At 50.5% G+C, this 22,289-nt stretch overlaps 4 protein-coding genes across 6 annotated transcripts in view; 3 read left to right on the top strand and 1 right to left on the bottom strand.

The window, feature by feature from the left end:
• Lst1 (leukocyte specific transcript 1) overlaps positions 1-2,288 on the top strand; it is a 3,387-nt gene extending 1,099 nt beyond the window's left edge. Inside the window, exons 2-4 of the mRNA XM_031347651.1 lie at positions 191-292; positions 684-703; positions 2,079-2,288. Coding sequence (XP_031203511.1) covers positions 191-292; positions 684-703; positions 2,079-2,210 — 254 coding nt within the window. The 3' untranslated portion in view covers positions 2,211-2,288. The remainder of the gene's footprint in view (positions 1-190; positions 293-683; positions 704-2,078) is intronic.
• Positions 2,289-2,509: 221 nt separating this feature from the next.
• Ncr3 (natural cytotoxicity triggering receptor 3) lies at positions 2,510-10,586 on the bottom strand. The gene is given in 6 exon segments (XM_031347095.1): positions 2,510-2,630; positions 2,736-2,861; positions 2,971-3,289; positions 3,291-3,316; positions 6,126-6,234; positions 10,082-10,586. Coding segments are annotated over 5 exon segments (573 nt in total). The 5' UTR covers positions 6,169-6,234; positions 10,082-10,586; the 3' UTR covers positions 2,510-2,571.
• Positions 10,339-15,461, top strand: Aif1 (allograft inflammatory factor 1). 3 transcript variants are annotated; one of them, XM_031347093.1, is made up of 8 exons: positions 10,339-10,452; positions 13,081-13,212; positions 13,464-13,684; positions 14,029-14,090; positions 14,176-14,242; positions 14,493-14,534; positions 14,866-15,028; positions 15,258-15,461. In XM_031347093.1, the coding sequence occupies exons 6-8, from the start codon at positions 14,501-14,503 to the stop codon at positions 15,340-15,342; spliced, it is 282 nt and encodes a 93-aa protein (XP_031202953.1). In that variant the 5' UTR covers positions 10,339-10,452; positions 13,081-13,212; positions 13,464-13,684; positions 14,029-14,090; positions 14,176-14,242; positions 14,493-14,500; the 3' UTR covers positions 15,343-15,461. The 3 variants fall into 3 exon arrangements, with proteins under 3 accessions (XP_031202953.1, XP_031202952.1, XP_031202951.1); XM_031347092.1 differs by lacking the exon at positions 13,464-13,684; XM_031347091.1 differs by lacking the exons at positions 10,339-10,452; positions 13,081-13,212 and having other exon boundaries at positions 13,655-13,862.
• A 5,681-nt stretch (positions 15,462-21,142) lies between these two features.
• The window catches only part of Prrc2a (proline rich coiled-coil 2A), a gene marked incomplete at its 3' end in the record, with an annotated part of 14,261 nt that continues 13,114 nt past the window's right edge, over positions 21,143-22,289 (top strand). Inside the window, exons 1-2 of the mRNA XM_031347018.1 lie at positions 21,143-21,343; positions 21,689-22,105. Of these exons, the coding sequence (XP_031202878.1) occupies positions 21,143-21,343; positions 21,689-22,105 (618 nt within the window). The remainder of the gene's footprint in view (positions 21,344-21,688; positions 22,106-22,289) is intronic.

Below are 22,289 nucleotides of genomic sequence, written 5' to 3'. Positions count from 1 at the left end.
CCCCCCCCCAAAAAAAAGAAAGAGAGAAAGAAAGAAAGAAAGAAAGCAGGATCGATCTGGGAGAGGAAGACAGAATAAAAGATAAAGAGGGGAGGAACCCAAGAAAAATGTAGGAAGCTGGGAAACTTATATTTAACAGGGGTTTTGGAAACTGACGGGAGAAAGACCATCTCATAGATACTCCTTCCAGACACAGATAAATGCCTGATCTACGGGAGCCTGGGACTGGGAGGGCTCCTCCTCCTGCTCATTATCATCCTGTTCGCCTGCCTGTGCCGGTTTTGTCAGAGAGGTAAGCCCTAGAGCATCTCTCACGGTCACCCACAGCATGCCCTCCACACCCTTCCTACTGCTGAGGCCGGAGTCCCAGGAGTCCCCAGGGTAGGAGAGGCCAGAGGTGTGTTGTCCAAAAGGCCCAGGCTTTGGTTGTGGTTCCTATGGCAACCAGTGAGTGAGGAGGGGTTGAGGGTCCAGTCGGTGTGTTGTGTGGTGTGGTGTGTTGTGTAAGGCTGTTCTGGGTGGAGTCCTACTGTGCTGGAGTTGGAGGCCTGGGGTGGGGTGCTATTCTGAGGTGGCAGATCCAACTCGAGGTGCTGTCCTAGGGTGGGTGAGCCAAGCTGGGGTGCCATTCTGGCAGGGGGATGGGGGAAGAGTCTTGCTGAAGCATTTTTTTTTCCTTCTAGTGAAGAGACTGGAAAGGAATGTGAGTCTGGGGGCGAAGGGACAAGGGGGAAGGGGGCAAGGGAGTGAGGGGTGGAGGGGATGAAGGGGTAGGGGGAAGGAGGCGGGGGCTGAGGGCAAGGGGGCGAGGAAGGAGGGCTGGGGTGGGAGGGTGTGCGGGCAGTGGGTGAGGGGACAAAGGAAATCCACGTAGGGAGTGGGGCTGGGATGAAGTGTTGGAGCCCAGAGAAAAGGGAAGAAGTAGGAGCAACGGAGAAAAAGAAAGAGGCAGAAAGAGAGAAAAGAAGCATCCAGAAGAGAGGGATGAAATGGTGTGTTTATAAGAATATAAAGCAGGGCCGGGTGGTGGTGGCACACGCCTTTAATCCCAGCACTTGGGAGGCAGAGGCAGGTGGATTTCTGAGTTCGAGGCCAGCCTGGTCTACAGAGTGAGTTCCAGGACAGCCAGGGCTACTCAGAGAAACCCTATCTCAAAAAAACAAAAACAAAACAAACAAACAAAAAAAACAAAAACAGGAGAGGCTTTGTCTCAAACAACCAAAAAAAAAAAAAAAAAAAAAAAAAAAAAAAAAAAAAAAAAAAACAAAAGCAAAGGAGGCGTGCTGGGGCGTGGCTAGCAGTGTGGTTTAGTTAACAGTCTAGCCTGTGTAGAACCCTGTGTTTGATTCCCAGGGCAACATAAAACCAGAGTGCTGGTAAGTGACTGAAATCCAACGTAGAGGCTAGAGGCAGGGAATCCGTCCTTGACTGCATATCAAGTTGTAGGCCAGCCTACATGAGACCCTGTCTCAAAAGAAGAGGGAATTTGGGGGTTGAATGAATGGCTTAGTGGTTAAGAGCATTGACTGCTCTTGCAGAGGTCCTGAGTTCACTTCCCAGCAACCACATGGTGGCTCACGACCATCTGTAATGGGATCTGATGCCCTCTTCTGGTGTGTCTGAAGACAGGGACAGTGTACTTATGTAAATAAAGTAAATAAAGGGGGGGTGGGAGTAGAGGAGGTTCTGAGAGAGTGTTTACTGTAGCCAGGCATGGTGGCTTGTACCTGGAACCCCAGTACTGTGGGGTACAGACGGGCAAGTCCTAGGGGCTCTCTGGCCTAGTGGAAATGGCAAACTCCAGTTTTAGTGAGAGACCTTGTCTCAAAATAGATGGGAAGATAGATAGAAATGATGTGTAGAAACAATTGGAAAGTTGATGTCCAAGCATCCACTTCAGGCCTACACAAGCACAGGCAGACACACTTCTATAGAAACAAAGAAAGAGGAAAAGCAAGAGAAAGCAGGTTCAAGAGACATAAAGAGAAAAGCGTGACCTTGCGGGGAGAAAGCCCTGCTGGGGAAGGATGTGATGGCGGTACCCCAGGGTCCTCACATTCTGTCCTCTGCACCGTCAGGCCCAGGTCACAGGGCAGGAGCCCCACTATGCATCTCTCCAGAAGCTGCCGGTGTCCAGTAGTGACATCACAGACATGAAAGAAGAGCCCAGCACTGACTATGCCTGCATCGCCAGGAACACAACCGCTTGAGCGCCCCCCAAAGTCTCCCTCGCCCTGGGTGGCTGCTCAGCGTCATCCTATGTGCACCTAGTAAAGTGTGGTTCCCCACTTCTGTGTCAGGCTTCTCTGTATGTGTCCAGCCCGTGGCTCACTCTTTCACCTGTTGGGGGGGTGTCAGTGGTCACTGAGCAAGGGCATTTAGAAACACCAGCTCCTCTAAAGAGAAGGCAGAGCTAAAAGCCAAGATGGGTGTGTGTGTGTGTGTGTGTGTGTGTGTGTGTGTGTGTGTGTGTGTGACTGGAGAACGAAGAAAATACGGGAGTCCTAAGTAGGAGAGTGGAGCCGGTAAGGATTTATTGCTGGCCTCTTGAGAGTGCTGAATCACTGGGATTTAGAATCGCTTCTCAGAGGCTGCGGGAGGAGAGGCGGTGTTTTCCACGTGACAGGGACCTGGGGAGAAATAGCCAGGGCTGCTCAGAGTTCCAAGCCTGAAGCTCTCCCCTCTTGCAACCTGTCCCTCCCATCGCTGCTCCTCGCCCCCGTCCAGCAACTCACATTTGCCCTGGTAATAGATGGTACTGCCCGTGGCCACAGAGAGAAAGCTGAGGGCATAGAATCCAGCCCGGAGGAGGATGCTAGTGTGAGCTGCTTGCTCTGTGTTGGGGGCTTGCTGAGGAGGCCCTACAGCAGACGTGGAGACGGTGGAGAGGAAGGAGTTCAGGAACTCCGAGAGGCGACCATACCTAACTCCCAGGAACACTGCATCTTAGGGGGTCTCCCACCACCTCACCTTTCTCCACCAGCAGCCGAGTCCCATTTCCCGTTCCCACGCCGAGGCCTAGCACCTCCACCCTGCACACATAGATTCCGGCATCATGACTTTGGGTGTCCTGTATGTGCAGCCCTGCCTTGTGGTCCCTAATGAACTGGGAAACAGAAAAAGAGGCCAAGCGGCCTCTGAACCCTGGGGTTGCGTTGCTCAACTCCATCCCCGGGGCTACTTTGTCTTGGTACCATGTGACAGAGCCAATGGCCAGTTTTCCTCGGCTGGCATTGAAGGAGCAGGGCAGGGAGGCAGTAGTGCCCTCCTGCGCACGAATCTCGGGGGGGCTGGGACACCCAGAGAGCACAGGATCCTGGGAAGAAAGCAAATATCCAGAAAACACTCAGTTATTCCAAAAAGAAAAGAAAAGCGTTCTCCACGGCTCTCCTTCCCCGTGGGGCCGGGGGGCGGGGGGGGCGGTGTCAGGCAAACACCCAGGAGTTTAAACCCTTTCCTCTTCGCTAATTTAATTGGGGGTTTTTTGGGTTTTTTTGTTTTTTGTTTTTTTTTGTTTTTTGAGACAGGGTTTCTCTCTGTAGCCCTGGCTGTCCTCGGACTTAATTGTTTTGTTTTTAAATTCTTTTACACACCGATTCCCTCGCTTATACAGCCACCTTCTTTACGGAGCCATTATTGGCCAACTTGACCCCTGCAGTACACTTAGCGCTCATGAATGAGGGTAGCTGCCTCCGTGAGTAACTTCACGGTGCTGCAGCCCTGGGTGTTATCACTGTGATGGGAGTTGTTTTCATTTTGGTCTTGGCTGTATGAGAACTTTAACCCCCCCCCCCCCACCTGATGAATGCTAGCAACCAACCCCACCAAGGAGCCACATCCCAGCTTCAGGGTTAGACCTGAAGTTCAAATCTTGGCTACATTCTTTTTTTTTTTTTTTTTTTTTTTTTTAATCATTTTGGTTTTTCAAGACAGGGTTTCTCTGTGTAGCTCCCAAGTGCTGGGATTAAAGGTGTGTGCCACCACTGCCCAGCTACACTGTACTTACATAAAATAAATAAATAAACCTTTAAAAAAAAGTATTTTATTACATGTGCATGGGTTTTTGCCGCATGTGTGTTTGTATCCATAGAGTATACTGGATCCCGTGGAACTGGAATGAGTTCAGATGATTGTGAGCCGCCATGTGGGTGTTGGGGATTGAACCTGGGTTCTCTAGGAGAGGAGCCAGTGTCCCTAACTTCTGAACCATCTCTGCATTCCCCTTTAAAAAAAAAAAAATAGAGGCCGGGAGATGGTGGCGCACACCTTTAATCCCAGCACTTGGGAGGCAGAGGCAGGCAGATTTCTGAGTTGGAGGCCAGCCTGGTCTACAAGAGTGAGTTCCAGGAGAGCCAGGGCTACGCAGAGAGACCCTGTCTTGAAAAAACAAACAAACAAACAAAATGTTAAAGAAAGAAAATCTGCTGAGTGTATTAGTCTAAGCCCGACTCTAATATAGGAGGCTGAGAGAAGAGGATTGAATGTTCGGGGCCAGGCTGGGCTACACAGCCAGGGCTAGCGATATAACTCACCTGGTGGCATGCAGCAAGCCCTAGCTTTGATCCCCAGCACCACATGAGGTAGTGCACCACTGTAATCCTTGCTCGAGAGGTGAGCTTGGGAGAACCAGTTGAAGGTCATTGTTGGCTACATGTGAGTTTGAGATCAACCTAAACTACGGAGGCCCTGCCTCAAAAACAAGCAAGCAAAAACAACACCAATGTGCTGGAGAGATGGCTCAGTGGGCAAGAGCACTGGCTGCTCTTCCAGAGGTCCTGAGTTCAAATCCCAGCAACCACATAGTGGCTCACAACCATTCATAATGAGATCTGACGCCCTCTTCTGGTGTGTCCAAAGACAGCTACAGTGTACTTACATATAATAATAAATAAATAAATCTTTGGGACAGAGTGTGAGCAAGCAGGGCTGGAGCAAGCAGAGGTCCTGGAGAGATGGCTCAGCCGTTAAGAGCACCGACTGCTATTCCGAAGGTCGTGAGTTGAAATCCCAGCAACCACATGATGGCTCACAATCATCCATAATGAGATCTGATGCCATCTTCTGGAGTGTCTGAAAGATAGCTACAATGTGCTTACATATAATAAATAAATAAATTAAAAAAAAAAAAGCACTGACTGCTCTTCCGAAGGTTCTGAGTTCAAATTCCCAGCAGCTGCATGATGGCTCATAACCATCTGTACAGCTACAGGATACTCATATACATAAAATAAATAAATAAATATTTTTAAAAAATAACACCAGGGGGCTGGCGAGATGGCTCAGCAGGTAAGAGCACTGACTGCTCTTCCAAAGGTCCTGAGTTCAATTCCCAGCAGGTGCATGATAGCTCATAACCATTTGTACAGCTACAGTGTACTCATATACATAAAATAAATAAATAAATAAATATTTAAAAAAAATAACACGGGGGGGAGGGCTGGCGAGATGGCTCAGCAGGTAAGAGCACTGATTGCTCTTCCAAAGGTCCTGAGTTCAATTCCAAGCAACCACATGGTGGCTCACAACCACCCATAATGAGACCTGACGTCCTCTTCTTGTGTGTCTGAAGACAACTAAAGTGTACTTATTTATAATAAAAAATAAATCTTTGGGCCAGAGCAAGCAAGGACTGAATAAGTGGGGTCTACTGGAGCGAGCTGGGCCAACTAGAGCAAGCAGGGTTGACCTGAGTGAGCAGAGGTCCTAAAAGTCAATTCCCAACAACCAGATGAAGGCTCACAACTATCTGTACAGCTACAATGTGTACTCATATACATAAACTAACTAACTAAATCTTTTTAAAAAAATAACACCAACAGTCAAACTCCATAGCAGCCCCTTCTTTCTCCCCCTTTCCCGGGAGGGCCTTTAGATTGTATCTTTCTTGAAAGGAGGCTGAGAAGAAAAGGGGCTGCAGAATAGATGATACAAACGACCCTTTGGGGTGGCAGGTGACCTAGCAGGGCTGGCTTCTGGAAGAGACCACAGGAGACAGTGTTCTGAAGTGCTTTCTGCACCCCTCAGTGTTCCCACCAGACACCCCTTGGATCCCCTGAATCTCACCTCTTCCTTTCCTCCTCCTCCTGTCCCCTCAAGCCCTGGTTCCCGAGCAAACACCCAGTCACCTGGATAAACCGTGATGAAGATGAGCAACAGCACCTTGGCCATGTCTCCCGTTGGTGAGGTGAACAGTCCTCCGCAGTGAGGTCTAAGCAGAGGAACAACTTCAGGAGCCTAGGACAAGTAGAAATCACAAGGGACTTGCCAAGAACCTCCACTGCGCAGGACTCTGGGCATATGCAATGTCCTGCTAAGGAGAAAAGATGGCACCGATGGACATGCCTGGGGCTCTCTGGAGGCAGCCAGTGGACAGGTGGTATGGAAGGATGTCCTCCCCATGTCTGATTTTACAAGATTGGGTAGGTGAGACCAGGATGTGGTTCTCTCACCTTCTGAGGTTCAAGACCAGGCCTTCACCCAGACCAAACCACTGACGCCCTCCAGCTGAGAGACTAGGCTCCTTCCCTCTCCTTTGTCCAGCCATGCCCAGGGTCGCTGCCTCCCTCCCCCCGCCCCCCTCGCCTTTCCCTCTGGGGAGCAAGCTGCTGCTGCTGGTAACAGTGTTACCAAGGACAGCGCGCCTGAAAGCTTCATCTATAAGGGCTGGATCCCTTCCCCCAGCAGTGTTACAGAGGAGTGAGAGCTATTAATGGATATTAATGGGTGAGTTTTCATTTTATTTCCTGGAAAGGAACACCCCAGCAGAGAACTGCTTTAGCTTGCCTTCTTCACGGACTTACTCATGAGATATCCATTTGTTTGTTATTTCAGCTGCTGTTTAACTGCCTCGTTTGTTTTGTTTTGATTTTCAAGACAGCGCCTCTCTGTGTAGCTCTGTGTGGCTGACCTGGAACTCACTCTGTAGACCAGGCCGGCCTCAAACTCACAGAGATTCACCTGTCTCCGCCTCCCAAGTCCTGGGATTAAAGGTTTGTGCCACCACAATCAGCCTACTTAACCACATTTATTGGGACTCTACAAAGTGCGAGTCGCGGGAGATGATCTTCACAGACACAAGTGACAGACGTCTCATTCCCTATCACTGCAGGTCACATGGGTGGCTTTATGCCCTGGTGTGTGCTTTACAGACCTGAAGGAGATGAAAGCACATGGAAGAGAAGCCTAACTTGTAGCATGCCATGCAGAATGTGGGTTCAACTTCACCATCCATTCTCAGGATCCTTTCATTCCCTTCAAATTTTTGTATGCTTATTTGTGTGCATGTCTACAGAGGTATGCATGCCACAGTGTGTGTGTAGAGGTCAGAAGACCACCTGTGGGAGTGGCTTCTCTTTCTATCCTGTCGGTCCCAAGGACAGAAACTAGGTCATCCGTCTTGTTTGGCAAGAGACTTTATCCACTGAGCAATCTCGCTAATACAATCTATTTTTTGTTTAGGTTTTTAATTTATTTTTATTTTTTAAAAGATTTGTTTATTTATGTATTTGAGTACACTGTAGCTGTCTTCAGACACACCAGAAGAGGGCATAGGATCCCATTACAGATGATTGTGAGCCACCATGTGGTTGCTGGGAATTGAACTCAGGACCTCTAGAAGAGCAGTCAGTGCTCTTAACCACTGAGCCATCTCTCCAGTCTTTTTAATTAATTTTTTGGTTTTTCGAAACAGGGTTTCTCTGTAGTCCTGGCTGTCCTGGAACTCACTCTGTGTAGACCAGGCTGTCCTCAAACTCAGAAATCAGCCTGCCTCTGCCTCCCAAGTGCTGGGATTAAAGGGGTGTGCCACCACTGCCCGGCCTTTCTTTCTTTCTTCTTTTATTTTTTTTAATAATAAATGTTTTGCCTGCCTGTATACGTGCACCATGTATGTGCCTGGTGCCCATGGAAGTCAGAAAAGGGCATCAGATCCTCTGGAACTAGAGTTACAGATGGCTGTGAACCACCCTGTGGGTGCTGAGAATGGAAGCGATCCTCTGCGGGAGCAACAAGTGCTCTTAACCGCTGAGCCCTCTTTTCTAGCCCTTGACCCCATCTTTGAAACTAATGCATTTTCCCCTCCTTGTGTCTGTGAGGGGCTCTGTTCTGTAATATGTGCTGTCCAGTTGCTTCCCACTGTGAAGTGACACATGACTTTGTTGAAGAAGCAATGTCTTATTGTTAAGAAGGCTGACTTGGAGCAGTTCTGGTGCTAGCTCCCTCCCTGGCTACTCTCTCAGCCTCCTTGATAACTACACCACCTGGGAAGGCCTCCCTGGGTCATCTGGCCACCCATGAGCTGTGGAGAGGCCTTCTTTCTAAGGTAGCTAAGTGGGGGGTGTGGGTCCCGTGTGCCATGGGCAGGTACGAGCTGCCCCCTGCTGGGGACCTGAAGCATTTAAGCTGTTCTCCATGGGCCTCAATTCCCCCTCCCAAGATCTCTTAGTCCCCAAGCAGAGTCAGCGTGGAGAACACTTTTCTTCACCATAAGCCCATGGTTAGGGAAGGGAGGTACAAAGGCCTTCTGTTTGAGATGAACGTTGTATTTCCTTGTCTTCCCTCTTGTTTTATGTGTATAGGTGTTTTGTCTAAATTTATGTCAGGTCACCTGTGTGCCTGGTGTCTACAGAGACAATAGGGCCTAGGATGTCCTGGGACTGGAGTTCCTGGCGGTTGTGAGTTGCCATACGGGTGCTGGGAATCAACCCTGGGTCCCCTGGAAGAGCGGCAGGCATTCTTGAGTGCTGAGCTGTCTCTCAAGCCCCCAACCTCTGTTTTCATGATGCACACTCTGATGCAGGGCAGTACTCTGTGGCTCAGGGAATAATGGTTTACAAGTCATCGTTCTGACTAGACTCTGTGTTCACTACCTGTGTGCACATCTGTAAATCGGGAATCACAACTATGAATTTCCAGACCTCCCGCCCTAGCTACCCAGTGTAAGTCTCTCCTCCCACTCTTGGGCTGGGGTGATCCAGAAGATGGCTGGCTGGGCCTAAACTTAAGGGGACTCTGCTCCCCACTTCCTTTTCTACCAGGAAAGACTTCCAACCCTCTATGGATTCTGAGACCCTACATGAATGCTTTTGATATCAGTCCGTGTCTTAAGTCAGGTTACTAGTGCTGTGACGAAATATCATGACCAAGAGAAACCTAGGAAGGGCTTGTTGGGCTTACAGGTCCTGAGCCACACTGTCCACTGAGGGAAGCCAAGGCACAACCTCAAACAGGCAGGAACCTGGAGGCAGGAGCTGATGCAGAGGCCATGGAGGGGTGCTGCTGACTGGCTTGATCATCGTGGCTGCTCAGCCTGCTTTCTATAGAACCAGGACTACAGCCCAGAGATGAGCTGGGCCCTCCTCTAATCATACTGATTGCAGGCATTTTCTCAGTTGACGTTCCCTCTTTCAGATGATTCTGTGTTTATCAAGTTGACAGAACTATCCAGGGAAGTCCGCCTAGACTAAGTTATGGTGTACGTGTATTCAAGAACAATTTTCATCATCTTAGACTTTCTAGACTTTAATAGTTTTGTTATTATTGTTTTTTTGTTTTGTTTTGTTGTTGTTGTTTTGACAGGGTCTTAGTTATGTAGTTCTTGGCTGGCCCTGGAAGTGTAGACCAGACTGTCCTTGAACTCACAGAGATCCACCTGCTTCTGCATCTTGAGTACTAGGATTAAAGGGGTGAACCAACACACCCAGCCTTCAATTTATATTTTAATTAACTTAAGACACATCCTACTCTGTAATCTGGGATACTTGAATTGTCAAGTATGTAGACCAGGTTAGCCTCAAATGTTCACTAACTTCTTGAATTAAAAAATTAGTTCTTGGGGTTAAATAAATAGCTCAGCTAAATAGTGCACTGGCTGTTCTCCAATGGACCTGGGGGTCTGCAGCAGCTCACATCCTCTTATAACTCCTGCTTCAGGGATCTAACACCCTCAGTCGGCCTTTGGAACAGAACTGGTACACAGACATACATGCAGGCAAAAGAGCCCCCACACACACATTTTTTAAAGTTATTATTCAAACAAAGCAATATACTTGTCCTATATGTCTTTATTAAAAGTGCCACTGACTTCAAATCCCAGCACTTGGAAGGCTGAGGCACGAAGGTCAGTTGTTCATCTTCAGCTATGTAGTGAATCCCAGGCTAGCCTGGGCCACATGAGATCCTGTCTCAACAAGGTGAAAAGAAAAGTCCGTACGACTTTTCCATCACCAATCATTTGAGATCGGCCTGTGGGCTACTGACACCTGAAAGAAATCTTGGCAGAGCAGGTACCTCAGGAGGACGGCTGGCTTCAGGGGAGGCTGAGCCACTGTGACCTCACGAATGGTAACCATGGTGATAGTACCCAGTTCCTCCATCCTATTGTTTCCCGGTTAGGCTCCTTCAAGGCCCAAACTAACTGAAAGCCAGACGCACCCTCTGATGTGGTCTGCACAGGTCAGTCTCCTGGGCAAAGAGCAGGGCTGGGAGAATGGAGGGTCAATAGAAGGCTCTCAGGGAACACCTGCGCGCGCGCGCGCGCACACACACACACACACACACACACACACACACACACTCCCTCACTTTCTGGACAGTGCATTCTTTCCCAGGCAACATAGTCAGTCCAGCGGCCTTAACCCTATAGTCACCCCCTTGGAGAGCACAGAACCCTGACAGAGGCTCTTAGCAGGAGGTCTCAAATCTCACAGTCTTCTGACAGTGGTGTCCCTGACCCCATCCCCAGGCTTCTTCTCCTACATTTTGTTTTGGGGTTTTGGTTTTTTTCCTAAATTTATTTATTCTCTGTCTGTCTGTGTGCAAGAGCATGACTGGACTGTTAGAGGTCAGCTGTGGAGGTCTGCTGCTTCCTGTCTACCATGTGGGTTCTCAGGTCTGCATGCTCGGTGGCAGCACCTCATTCACAGAGCCCTGCCCTGGCCCTGGCCCGCCCTCACAGAGTCCCGCCCTGGCCCTGGCCCTGGCCCCAGCTTCTCTTTTCAGACCCTGTCTCAGGCTCATCTAGAACTCCATAAGATTGCTTGCCTCAAACCTTTGGAAGGCCTGACTCGGCCTCCCCAGTGCTGGGAATTACAGTCCTGCATCTTTAAGAATCCCTTTACTCTTTTATTACCCACCACCAAACAAGGTTCAGGCCAGCGTTGCCTGCAGCTGCTCTAAGCATTCTTCGGCTAGGAAGATTGCTCTCGCCTCTGGGCTTTTGAGCAGTCGCTGCTCTTATCCTTCCTTAGTCACACCAAGATATAGAACTCATTCACCTCCTAGGCAAAGCTCCTAAAACCCTTGCAGTTTGCTAGTTGATAAAGGTTTAATACGGCATCCATCTTCTGTCTATTATAGTAAGAGTCTCTTAACTGGGTTTATGTTGATGGGGTAACTATTGGAAAGTCCCTAAAGATAGGAATCTTGTTGCCCAAGGGCAGGGATGAGGAAAAGGGCTATGACTTTCAACTCAGCTGGTCTGTGGCCAATAACTGATTATTTAAATAGCTAATGATTTAGCGGGACATCCCAGATCCCAGCCTGGTGGTACCTCCTTAAACACTCAAGAAGATTTGGGGTCGGAGGGCTGCCAGGGACGGTTAGTACGGAAGGGCACGGAGGCTCCAGACCCCCAGATACCTCCTCTCACTGTTGTGTCTGGCTGCCACTGTGTTGGATGCTTTATAATGAAGCACAAATGTGGGCAAGGTGCTTGGCTTGAGTCCTGTGGGCCAGCCTGGCAAAATACCAAGTCTGAAGAGGGGCTTGTAGCATTCTTGATTTATATGGCTGGCTGTCCAGAAGTACAGAGGCCTGGACTACAGACCAGATCTTAACCTAGAGCGGGCTTGTAAGGACACGGAGGACTGACCGTCTGCAGGGTCAGAACTCTACTACAGGATGCATGATCAACTTCCACCAGGAACTGAGGTTGCTGCTGGAGGAACCAACCCTCCAGGAAGAGCTGCTAAGTAGGGATCCAGCTCCTGCGAGTTGGCCTTTAACTTCCATCACATCCTGTGCCATGAGCGCCTGCACACATAGTACAAACAAAACAGTAGAAATTAAAAGGAAAACAACATATTCTTTTTTTTTTTTTTCGAGACAGGGTTTCTCTGTGTAGCCCTGGCTGTCCTGGAACTCACTCTGTAGACCAGGCTGGCCTTGAACTCAGAAATCCTCCTGCCTCTGCCTCCTAAGTGCTGGGGCTAAAGGTGTGCGCCACCACTGCCCAGCCCAAAGGCAATTCAGATAGCTAGAGGCCACATCAGGCAGTAGCTGGGAATTGAACCAGGGTCCTTTGGATCCACAGTCAGTGATCTTAACTGCTAAGCCACGGATCCAGTACTACTTTTTCCTCTCTAACTACATAGCACCTGCATCCCTGAGAGTGATTTCTCAGTCATCTCCCACAACCATGCTATTCAAACCTGCCCTCTCTGTAGAGCATTCTGTATGGAGACCACGAGACCAGACTTCTCATCTGTTGGCTCCCCAGGCCTAGCAGTGTGCCCTGCAAACGGGAGGCATTCAATCTTCATATGTTGCATGAATGTGGCTAGAGAACTGTCCCCAGCAGACACTGAGAGCCTCTCAAGGCCAGAGGGTGGCTGCCACAAAGCAGAGCACGCAAGAGGCTAGAGTCGCTGCAGAGTGGACAGGCACTGCCTGAGTACAAGGGGACATAGCCTGGGGGCAGATCACAAGGAAAGGGGTGGAAGTGCATTGGAGTCACAGCCCTCCCTCCCCTGGTGACCCAGTGACTGAGGGGACCAGGGCTACCCTTGCTATGAGGGGAGGGCATCTGCCTGAGTTAGACCTCTGCTCGGCCCATGGTGGGGACAGGAAGTGGCTCTGTCTGCTGTCTCTATTGCTCTCACTTTCTGTTCCTCCATAGTGTCTCTTTAAACTCTCAAATGACTTTGTAGATTCAACTCAAGGTTTGAAAGCAGGTGAGCCAGGAGGTTGGCACTCAAGAGCCTGAAGAACACAAAACCCAGAAGACAAATCCTTCTGGGACATGTCTCCATGTGTCCCGAGTGTTCCTCCGTAGCCCTTGAGAGAGGTTTCTTTCCTTCCTAGGGCCCTAGGCTCAGCTCACCCCATTCCTGGAGCAGCCTGCAGACCTCAGCCTCTCTTGTCCATACCGGAGCAAGTCAGCCAGTCCTCGGCTGCCTGTATTAACCTGCATCATGAAGCCTGAGGAAATCTCAAGTAAACCCTCCCAGCCCCCACCTCAGGATCTGGGGGAAGCCATTGTTTATCACTTCCTTGGTTTGGGTTGGAGACAGGTTCTTACTGTGTTAGCCTGGCTGGTCTCCAACTCCCAGGATCAACCTCTCTTAGGTGCTAGATTGCAGGCCTACGCCTACGGTATCATACTTGGTCCCTCAGACCCTGGTGCCTTTCCACACCTCCGAGAGCTGATCTAAGTCTTTCTCCCATGTACAATCTCTTTCTTGGAGGAACTGTGTGGAACTAGGAGTGTTACAGGGCTGCAGTCCCAGCCATTTGGGAGGCTGAGGCAGGATGGCTGCTTGAACTCTCAAGCGCCTGGATGATATGAGACCCTGCCTCCTCCACCCAGCCCCCAAAGTAGCTTTTCAGCACGTTACTTTCTCACCTCCCTTTTCGACCCGTTCTGCCTTCTCCTGGGGTGCTGGTGTCAGCAGAAGCTGATGGGGAAGTAAGTGGTGCCTGGGAGTTAGCAAGGAGGGAATGAGTGCAAAGGGGAAGTATGAGAGCGGTCCAGAAGCTCTGGGGAGCTGGTGGAGAGAGGAGCCAGCAGACAGACTGCCAGCCCCGTCACCCAAGGCCTTGAGTGGGCGTCTGAGGAGCTATGAGCCAAAGCAGGGATTTGCAGGGTAGGGAAGGTGGACCATGTGGGAGCAGGAGCCAGCATGAGTCAGGCCTGGCTGGGGAGCCAGGAGAGCTGCTAAAGATCCCAGAGGGCAGCCCTTGGGTAATGCTTGGACTGGGCACAGGGAGGAGGAGAGGGAGGGAGGGGTGGTTAACCTCTATACCCCTCAGGAGGAAAAGCTTTTGGACTGCTGAAGGCCCAGCAGGAAGAGAGGCTGGAGGGGATCAACAAGGTAAAAGCAGGAACCAATGGGGGGAGTGGGTGGGATCTGGAGTCCCTCAGGCTGACCAGAATGGCTCCTATCTGCCCCCCAACAGCACTTCCTCGATGATCCCAAATACAGCAGTGATGAGGATCTGCCGTCCAAACTGGAAGCTTTCAAGAGTGAGGAGGGCTGGGAGTGGAGGGAAGCTGGGGGCTGGGGGCTGAGAGGATCATGGCTGACTGTTGTGGAGGAGGGAAGCTGCCTTCAAGAGCCTCCTTCCCCTCCCCCATCTTAGCACCCCCACAGGCTCCCTCAAGAGCCTATATCCCTGTGCCCTCCTTCCATATCTTCTACCCTGGCATTGCTCAGCCACCTCTTCCTCAAACCCCCACGACAGCAATTACTTTCTCTGTTCTCTTTCTCACCTAGCAAAATACATGGAGTTTGATCTGAATGGAAATGGAGATATCGGTGAGAAAAGGGTGGTTTGGGTGTGTGTGTGGACCTAGGGAAATGGAGGCCTTGTCTACTAGTTCTGTCCCCTGTAGACAGGAAAAGTTCTAGCCACAACCAATAATACAAGGGTGGGGGATGAGTACATGGAGGTTCAAGATGGCAGAGAGAGGGGACCCTCCGTTTCCACCTTCAGATATTATATAAGGGTGGGGGTGGTACGTGGAGGTTCAAGATGGCAGAGAGAGGGGACCCTCCATTTCCACCTTCAGATATTATAGAAGGGTGGGGGGTGGTACGTGGAGGTTCAAGATGGCAGAGAGAGAGGACCCTCCATTTCCACCTTCAGATATTATGTCCTTGAAGCGAATGCTGGAGAAGCTTGGGGTTCCCAAGACCCACCTAGAACTGAAGAAATTAATTAGAGAGGTGTCCAGTGGCTCAGAGGAGACGTTCAGCTACTCTGACTTTCTCAGAATGATGCTAGGCAAGAGATCTGCCATCTTAAGAATGTGAGCTCTAGTTTCAACCTCCTGGGACTTCCCCGTCTTCTCCGTAGCCCCAGCCTTGTCCCCTTGTCCTCTTCAAAGACTCTTCACAATCCCCAACTCATCCACAGCTCTGGTCCCCACAGTGCCAGCAATGTGTTTCTGGCTTCGTCTCGCTCCCCTCTGCACTCTTATAGCAACCTGAGATTCACTCTCTTGAGAGGTTTGTCCCTGATGCCTGTGTCTCTTCCAGGATTCTGATGTATGAGGAGAAAAACAAAGAACACCAGAGGCCAACAGGTCCCCCAGCCAAGAAAGCTATCTCGGAGTTGCCCTAATTGGAGGTGGATATGACATGGTGGGACTGAGGAGCCTCTAATGACAGCAGCATGGAAAAGAGAAGCAGTTGTGAGCCAGAGTCAAACTAAATAAATAATGCTCCTAGTGGGCCAAGTCAGCTTTGTTTACTGGGGACACAAGTCCTGGATCTGGGGAGGGGGACGTGTCTTTGAGGGAAGGGTATTCAGGATTTGCCTGCCTTACTATTGGAGGGAAGGGTATTCAGGGTTTGCCTGCCTTACTATTGGAGGGAAGGTATTCAGGGTTTGCCTGCCTGACTATTGGAGGGAAGGTATTCAGGGTTTGCCTGCCTGACTATTGGAGGGAAGGTATTCAGGGTCTGCCTGCCTTACTATTGGAGGGAAGGTATTCAGGGTTTGCCTGCCTTACTATTGGTGGCTTTGCTATGGCTGAAAGCTTTTGTTCTGAAGGGAGATTCCAGAGTTTCAAGACAGCTTTGACCTCAAAGATTATAGGTGTGTGCCTGGTGGTGGCGGCGCACCCCTTTAGTCCCAGCATTTGGAGGGAGAGACAGAACTCTGTGAGTTCACAGCCCACCTGGTCTACAAAGTGAGGACAACCAGGGCTACAAAGAGAAACTGTCTTGAAAAACCAAACCAGCCAGGCAGTGGTGGCGCATGCTTTTAATCCCAGCATTTGGGAGGCAGAGGCAGGCAGATTTCTGAGTTCGAGGCCAGCCTGGTCTACAGAGTGAGTTCCAGGACAGCCAAGGTTACACAGAGAAACTCTGTCTCGAAGAAAAAAAAAAGAGAGAGTACAGGTGTGATATCTTTTCTCTGTCCAGGCTCACAGGAGCTTCTTAGGGCTGAAGGCGACCTTGACAGTCTTCATCTCCCCTTCTGTGATTCCCCCCCCCCCCCATCTGTGGCCCTGACAATCACTGTCTTTTAAGCTTTACTTTGGAAATGGGAATGACAGCTAAGTTTTCTGTTTATTTTGGTTTTTTGAGACGTTTCTTTGTGTAGCCCCTGCGGTCCTGGAACTCATCCTGTAGACCATGCTGGCCTCAAACTCAGCGATCTCCCCGTGTCTTCAGTCAAAGGTGTGCACCACCACTGCTCAGCTGAGAGCTAAGCTTTTGTGCTTGGCCTATCAGAAGTCCTCAGTAATATTTGAAGCCCGAGTGAACAGATGGGGTGAAGGCCTCATGATACTATAAAATTAAACAAGATGCTGGGATTCTCATGAGGAAACCCCAAGTCCAGTCTGCAGCTAAGGCTAAAGCTCAGTGGTAGAATGCTTGCCTGGTCCTAGGTTCCATGTCCGGTACTGCCAAACCCAAAAGTCCCGTGTACTAATGGAGAGGGGTGTATGGGGAAGCTACCAAGTGCAAATATGGCGAATTCAGCATCTCTGATAGAAACTGTAGAACAGCCAACAAACCAAGAAAAGCAAGGGACCTAAGGACCCAAGGCCAGGCCTTTCCCTCTCCGAGGGGTCCAGGTAAGCTGGCTCTGGCCACAGAGTTCAGGTTCAGTCACTGTTCTTTCCTTCCTCCAGTGCTCAGTTGAACCCAGGGCTTCCCACATGCTGAGCAAGGGACTCAAGTAAAATATGCCCCCATCCATCTTCCTTTACTCCCTGAAATTAGATCAGGCTGGCCTCGAACTTCCTTTACTCCCTGAAATTAGATCAGGCTGGCCTCGAACTCAGAAATCTGCCTGCCTCTGCCTCCCAAGTGCTAGGATTAAAGGCTGCAGTTTTTTTTAAACCTATTTTTGATTGTGTGTGTATATGTGAGCATGTTGCACATGCGTACAGATGCCCTAGGACGCCAGAGGGACAGAATCCCCCTGGAGCTGGAGTTACAGGAGTCACCTGATATGGATGTTGGGAACTAAATTCTGGTCCTCTGCAAAATCAGTCCGTTCACTATTAATCAACAGGCCATCATGTCTTCAGTGCCCCACCCCTCTCCTCTCCTTTTCATCCCTTCTCCCTCCCTCTCCAAGGTTCACATGTAGCATAAGCTGGCCTCAAACTCATGGTCCTGCTTTAGTCTGGGAATTGCAGGCTTAGGGTCCCAGTCTGCAGTCCTTTTGTTCTGGTCTACCCAGATAATTACCATCAGCAACCAGGAAACAGTAAGGAAAGGTACCGGCTGGCTTTGCAGCAATGGCGCCCTCTAGTGTAAAATTCTCATGTAGCTCTTGTGTAGGTAGGGAGAGGAATCCGGCCGGAATCTTCAGTCCTTGGCAGCAATTGGAATTGTAGCTTCCCAGCAAGTGAGCCTTGGATCCTTCAACCCTTGACACCAGGCAGCATTACAGCTGTTGGCCAGGGCTATCCAGAACCTGTCCTGAAAACTTGACAACTTGGTAACTTTTTTTTTTTTTTTTTTTTTGGTTTTTCAAAACAGGGTTTCTCTGTTTCTGTTTTTCTGTGTAGCCCTGGCTGTCCTGGAACTCACTCTGTAGACCAGGCTGTCCTTGAACTCAGAAATCCACCTGCCTCTGCCTCCCAAGGGCTGGGATTAAAGGTGTGTGCCACCACTGCTGGGTTCTGGTTTTTTATTTTTAAATATTACTTTACAGATATGAATGTTTTGCCTTCCTTTAAGTCTATGGACCACATGTGTGACTGGTGCCTGTGTAGGCCAGAAGAGGGCATCCAATCCCTGGAACTGGAATTACAGACTGTTGTGAGCCACCATGTGGGTGCTGGAAATTGAGCCCTGGTCAGCTGTAAGTGTGGCAGTGTTCTTAACCTCTGAGCTATCCCACCAGCTATTCTCTCCCCTCTTGAGGCATTGTCTTACTATGTAGACCAGGCTAGACTGGAACTCACAAAGATCTGCCTGCCTCTGTTTCCTGACTGCTGGGACTCATGGGTGCTCTACCAGCTCATCTCTGGTTTATCATTGTTTCCTACTCTTCCGCCTCCGCTCTCCATCCTTTCTATACCCGCTATTCCCCTTGTTCCTGTCTACATTGCTCCCTCAGACTGATGGGCTGCCACCTCCTCAGCTGTCAGGCAGTCGGCCTCCGCTATCTCTGCGGCCTTCTCCACTGCCAGCTCAGCCCACACTACTAAAAGCAGGCAAGAGAGGATCATCAGAAAGGAGTCTTTAATCGGACCCAGTGTTCTTGCACCAAGGGAGGCCGCACAGGAGTGCTGCCTGGGCAACTTCCAAGTGAGCCAGACCAGACGTCTTTCCTTATATACCCCGGGAGGGGTCGCACCAACCACAGAGAGAATCTCCTGCAAGTGCTCTGGATTGTAAAACTCATACACCTGTCCCTTCAGCACCAGTAGCAGCAGCATCGCTTAGGCCACCATGAGAGAATGTCAGAAGGGCATGCATGCAGAGTAATGGATGCCTGTGATAGCAAAAAGGATGAGTACAAACTGAGCAGCCCTGGATGGGGACAACCAGCTATAATTGAGTGTTCTTAAGAGAGTACCTTGAGCCGGTTGGCAGTGGTGCACTTTTTTTTTTTTTTCCAGACAAGGTTTCTCTGTGTAGCCCTGGCTGTCCTGGAACTCACTCTGTAGACCAGGCTGGCCTTGAACTCAGAAATCCACCTGCCTCTGCCTCCCAAGGGTTGGGATTAAAGGTGTGTGCCACCACTGCCCGGCCCGGCTTTATATTCTTATAAACACACCATTTCATCCCTCTCTTCTGGGACAGTCTACAGAGAAACCTGCACAGAGAAACCCTGTCTCGAAAAAAAAAATATTAATTTATTATATATACAGCATTCTGCCTGTAAGTGTGTCTACAGGCCAGAAGAGGGCATCAGATCCCATTACATGGTTGTGAGCCACCATGTGGGTGCTGGGAATTGAACTCAGGACCTCTGGAAGAGCAGACAGTACTCTTAACCTCTGAGCCATCTCTCCAGCCCCCACATCTATTTCTTAACTGTGTCCTGCTCACTTTTCATTGTCCCTATTGGACAAGTGATTCTTTTATTTACTGACATCAGCTAGGCACAGGCCTGCAAACTTTTGCCTCTACTCCTGTCTCTCCTGTACCTGAGCTATATTTTGCAGTAATGGCGCCCTCTAGTGTAAAACTCATGTAGCTCCTGTGTAGGTAGGGAGAGGATCAGGATCCTTCAACCCTTGGCAGCAACTGGAATTGCAGCTTCCTGGTAAGTGTGCTCCTTTAGCTCTTGACACCAGCCAGCATTTCAGTTTCAATATGTCTCAAAATGGACTAAAATTTGCACCATCTGTGTGTTTGTGTGTGTGAGAAAGAGAGAGAGAGAGAGAGAGAGAGAGAGAGAGAGGGAGAGGGAGAGGGAGAGGGAGGGAGGGGTGCATACTGAGGCCAGAGAGCAACCTTGGTTGCCATTTCTCGGATTATGGCCACCTTGGTTTTGTGTGTGTGGTTTTGAGATGTGTTCTCTCACTGGCCTTGAACTAGTCTGAGAGTATGGTGGCAGGCCAGTGAGTCCTAGGAGATCCACCCATCTCTCGCCTCTACAGCACTGGAATTACTGTGGATGCCAAGTGCTACTTTCTCCCTCCCTCTCTTCTCTCTCTCCCCATGTATCTTTTAGCCTGCTCCCACCAGGACAGTCAGGTTACTCCTCTGCCTCCACAATATCCCATGCGTGCCTCTAGTATGTCAAACTGTTACTGACGGCCACTGGAGAGACGGCTCAGCACTCGCTGTTCTTTCAGAGGACCTGGATTCGATTTCCAACACCTACATCTAGGGGCTCACAACCACCAGTTAACTCCAGTTCAAAGAGATCCAACATCCTGTTCTGATCTCTTCGGCACCAGGAACCCACTTGGTACATATGCATATATGTAGATATGCATACACATAAAATAAAAAAATGTTATTTTGCCGGGCTGTGGTAGTGCACGTCTTTAATCCCAGCCCTTGGGAGGCAGAGGCAGGTTGGATTTCTGAGTTCGAGGCCAGCCTGGTCTACAGAGTGAGTTCCAGGACAGCCAGGACTACACAGAGAAACCTTGTCTCGAAAAAACAAACAAAAGTTATTTTTAGAGTTGGGGAAATGGCTCAGTGGATGAAATGCTTGCTATACAAGCATGAGGACCTAACTTTGGACCTCCTGTACTCATGTCCAGGCTGGGTGGATCACTTGTATCTGTAACTTCAACACCAGGATGCAGAGACAGGAAGATCTCAAGCCAGTCCATATGGAATCTGCCCTCAGCCATCAAGTATCAAGATTCAGTGAAAGATGAAAGAATATGTCTTAACGAATGAGGTGTTTTGGGGAGACCTCTGGATGACAACCTCTGGCTTGTAAAGGCCAGTGCACCTACCAATATACATAAAAATTAACACGAAAATGTTGAGTAGGTAGTAGGTGTGGTGAGAGGCAAAGGAGTCTACAGTCAAGTACTAAGAAACAAAGAGGGGAAATAGTACTACCTTTAAAGCTCAAACTCATTGTTGAAAGAACATTAATTATAAAAACACAGTTTTGAAAATTACTGAGCCTGAAATTAAATGTCAAACGTCCGCCGTAGTTATTCGCTGCTAAAATTTGGAAGAGTAGGTAATTCCTTGTCTTTGTTCAAATTATTTGCATATATTATGCAAATCCCCAGACTCACTCGAAGAACGCCTACTCGAAGAAAGTCAATGATACACTCCTCTGGACCCTTTGATTGGCTTGCCTATCCGCTTCATTTGCATGACGTGATTTGATAGCTGGAAAGCCCCGCCTCCCTGACGCGTTTACCTCTCCCGAATTGACACCAGACCTGCAATTCTTCCAGGGTCTATGTCACTCCGCCCTCGACTAGCTAATCCCTTTCCATTCGTCGCAGTTCTTTCCGTCTTCTCCGATGAGAGTGGCCGGGGCCTACCATCCCTTTCCTGCGTCTCTCTTCGCTCCCAGCCTTCCGCGGACCCACCACGCATGCGCATCCTCTTTCTCCCACCATCCGTCGTGTAAATTCTGCGCCCCAACGGCCTCGCACTCCGCCGGGTCTGCGCGTCTCAACTGCCGACGCCAAGACGTCTCCCTAGCCAACCGGCGTCCTAGCGTCCGTAAGTCCCTCCCCTTTATGCAAATATCCTCCACACACCGCCTTTATTTTTTTTAAAGCAGGGACGGCCCTGAAGAGCGGAGGGGTCGGAGAGGAAGGGGCTCCGCCCCCTATGCAAATCAGGGGGCGTGCCCAGCCGCGGAGGGAGGCGGGAGGTGGGGGGTGCTCCCGGGGGCGGCGGTTGCCCGGATGGGCCGTTAGTCTGAGCCCAGCCGCGGAGTGAGCGAGGGAGACGGGAGGAGCCGAGCGCGGCGCCATCCGCCGCCATCCGCCCCCGCCCCGCCGCCATCCGCCCCGGGAAGCCTCTAAGCCCGGGTCCCGGACCTCCACGCACCCGGCCAGGTGAGTCTGGGCGAGCCGAGCGCTGACGCCCTTTCCGGCGCGGGGCGGCGGCGGCGGCGGCGGGCCGGGGGAGAAGCTGCCATCAGCCGCCGCCATCTTGTCCTCCTGCCGCCGGCCTGCCCCTCCCCCTCGGCCTGCGCCGGCCGCTCCCAGGCCGCTGTGGAGGGCCGGGGGCCGACCGCAGCCCAGCAGCCTTCTCCTCAGGGCACGGCCGCGCTGCAGGCCGCAGTTGCCGCCCGCGTCGCGTCGCGCCCTCGGCCCGTGTGTGGCCCCTCCGCCGCCCGCAGACCGACCTTCCCTTCCCGTCGAGGGTCTCCTCGTATTCCTGGAGCCCTTCCTGCCACCCGGCGCTGTGGTTCCCGTTCCCTCTTGCCCTTCGCGTCGAGTCACTCCCGCTCTGGAGCCCTGCTCCGCCCAGCATCTTACCTTTCTGCATTCCCCAAGCCTCTGCTTTCCCTTTTTTCCTGATAGCCCTGTCCCCTCCTTTTTTCCCTCTTTTCTTCCGAGCTCCCCCGACACTGGCCCCCTCTCAGCCTTTCTCAGCCGTTCCTGCTTCCCTCTCTGCTTTCTCGTTGATTCTCTATTACCTTAAACCTGACTG

This window comes from Mastomys coucha, unplaced genomic scaffold (assembly GCF_008632895.1).
Source record: "Mastomys coucha isolate ucsf_1 unplaced genomic scaffold, UCSF_Mcou_1 pScaffold3, whole genome shotgun sequence".
NCBI lineage: Eukaryota > Metazoa > Chordata > Mammalia > Rodentia > Muridae > Mastomys > Mastomys coucha.
Note: the sequence above shows the minus strand (reverse complement) of the source record. Positions and strands in the feature narration are given on the sequence as shown.

Bases quoted from the DNA above. Each gene is read 5' to 3' on its own strand.
- Aif1 (XM_031347091.1), top strand. From the start codon at position 13,838: ATGAGCCAAAGCAGGGATTTGCAGG. The intron at 14,243-14,492 runs GTGAGGAGGGCT...TTTCTCACCTAG, and splicing joins CAAACTGGAAGCTTTCAAGA to CAAAATACATGGAGTTTGAT. The intron at 14,535-14,865 runs GTGAGAAAAGGG...TTCCACCTTCAG, and splicing joins GAATGGAAATGGAGATATCG to ATATTATGTCCTTGAAGCGA.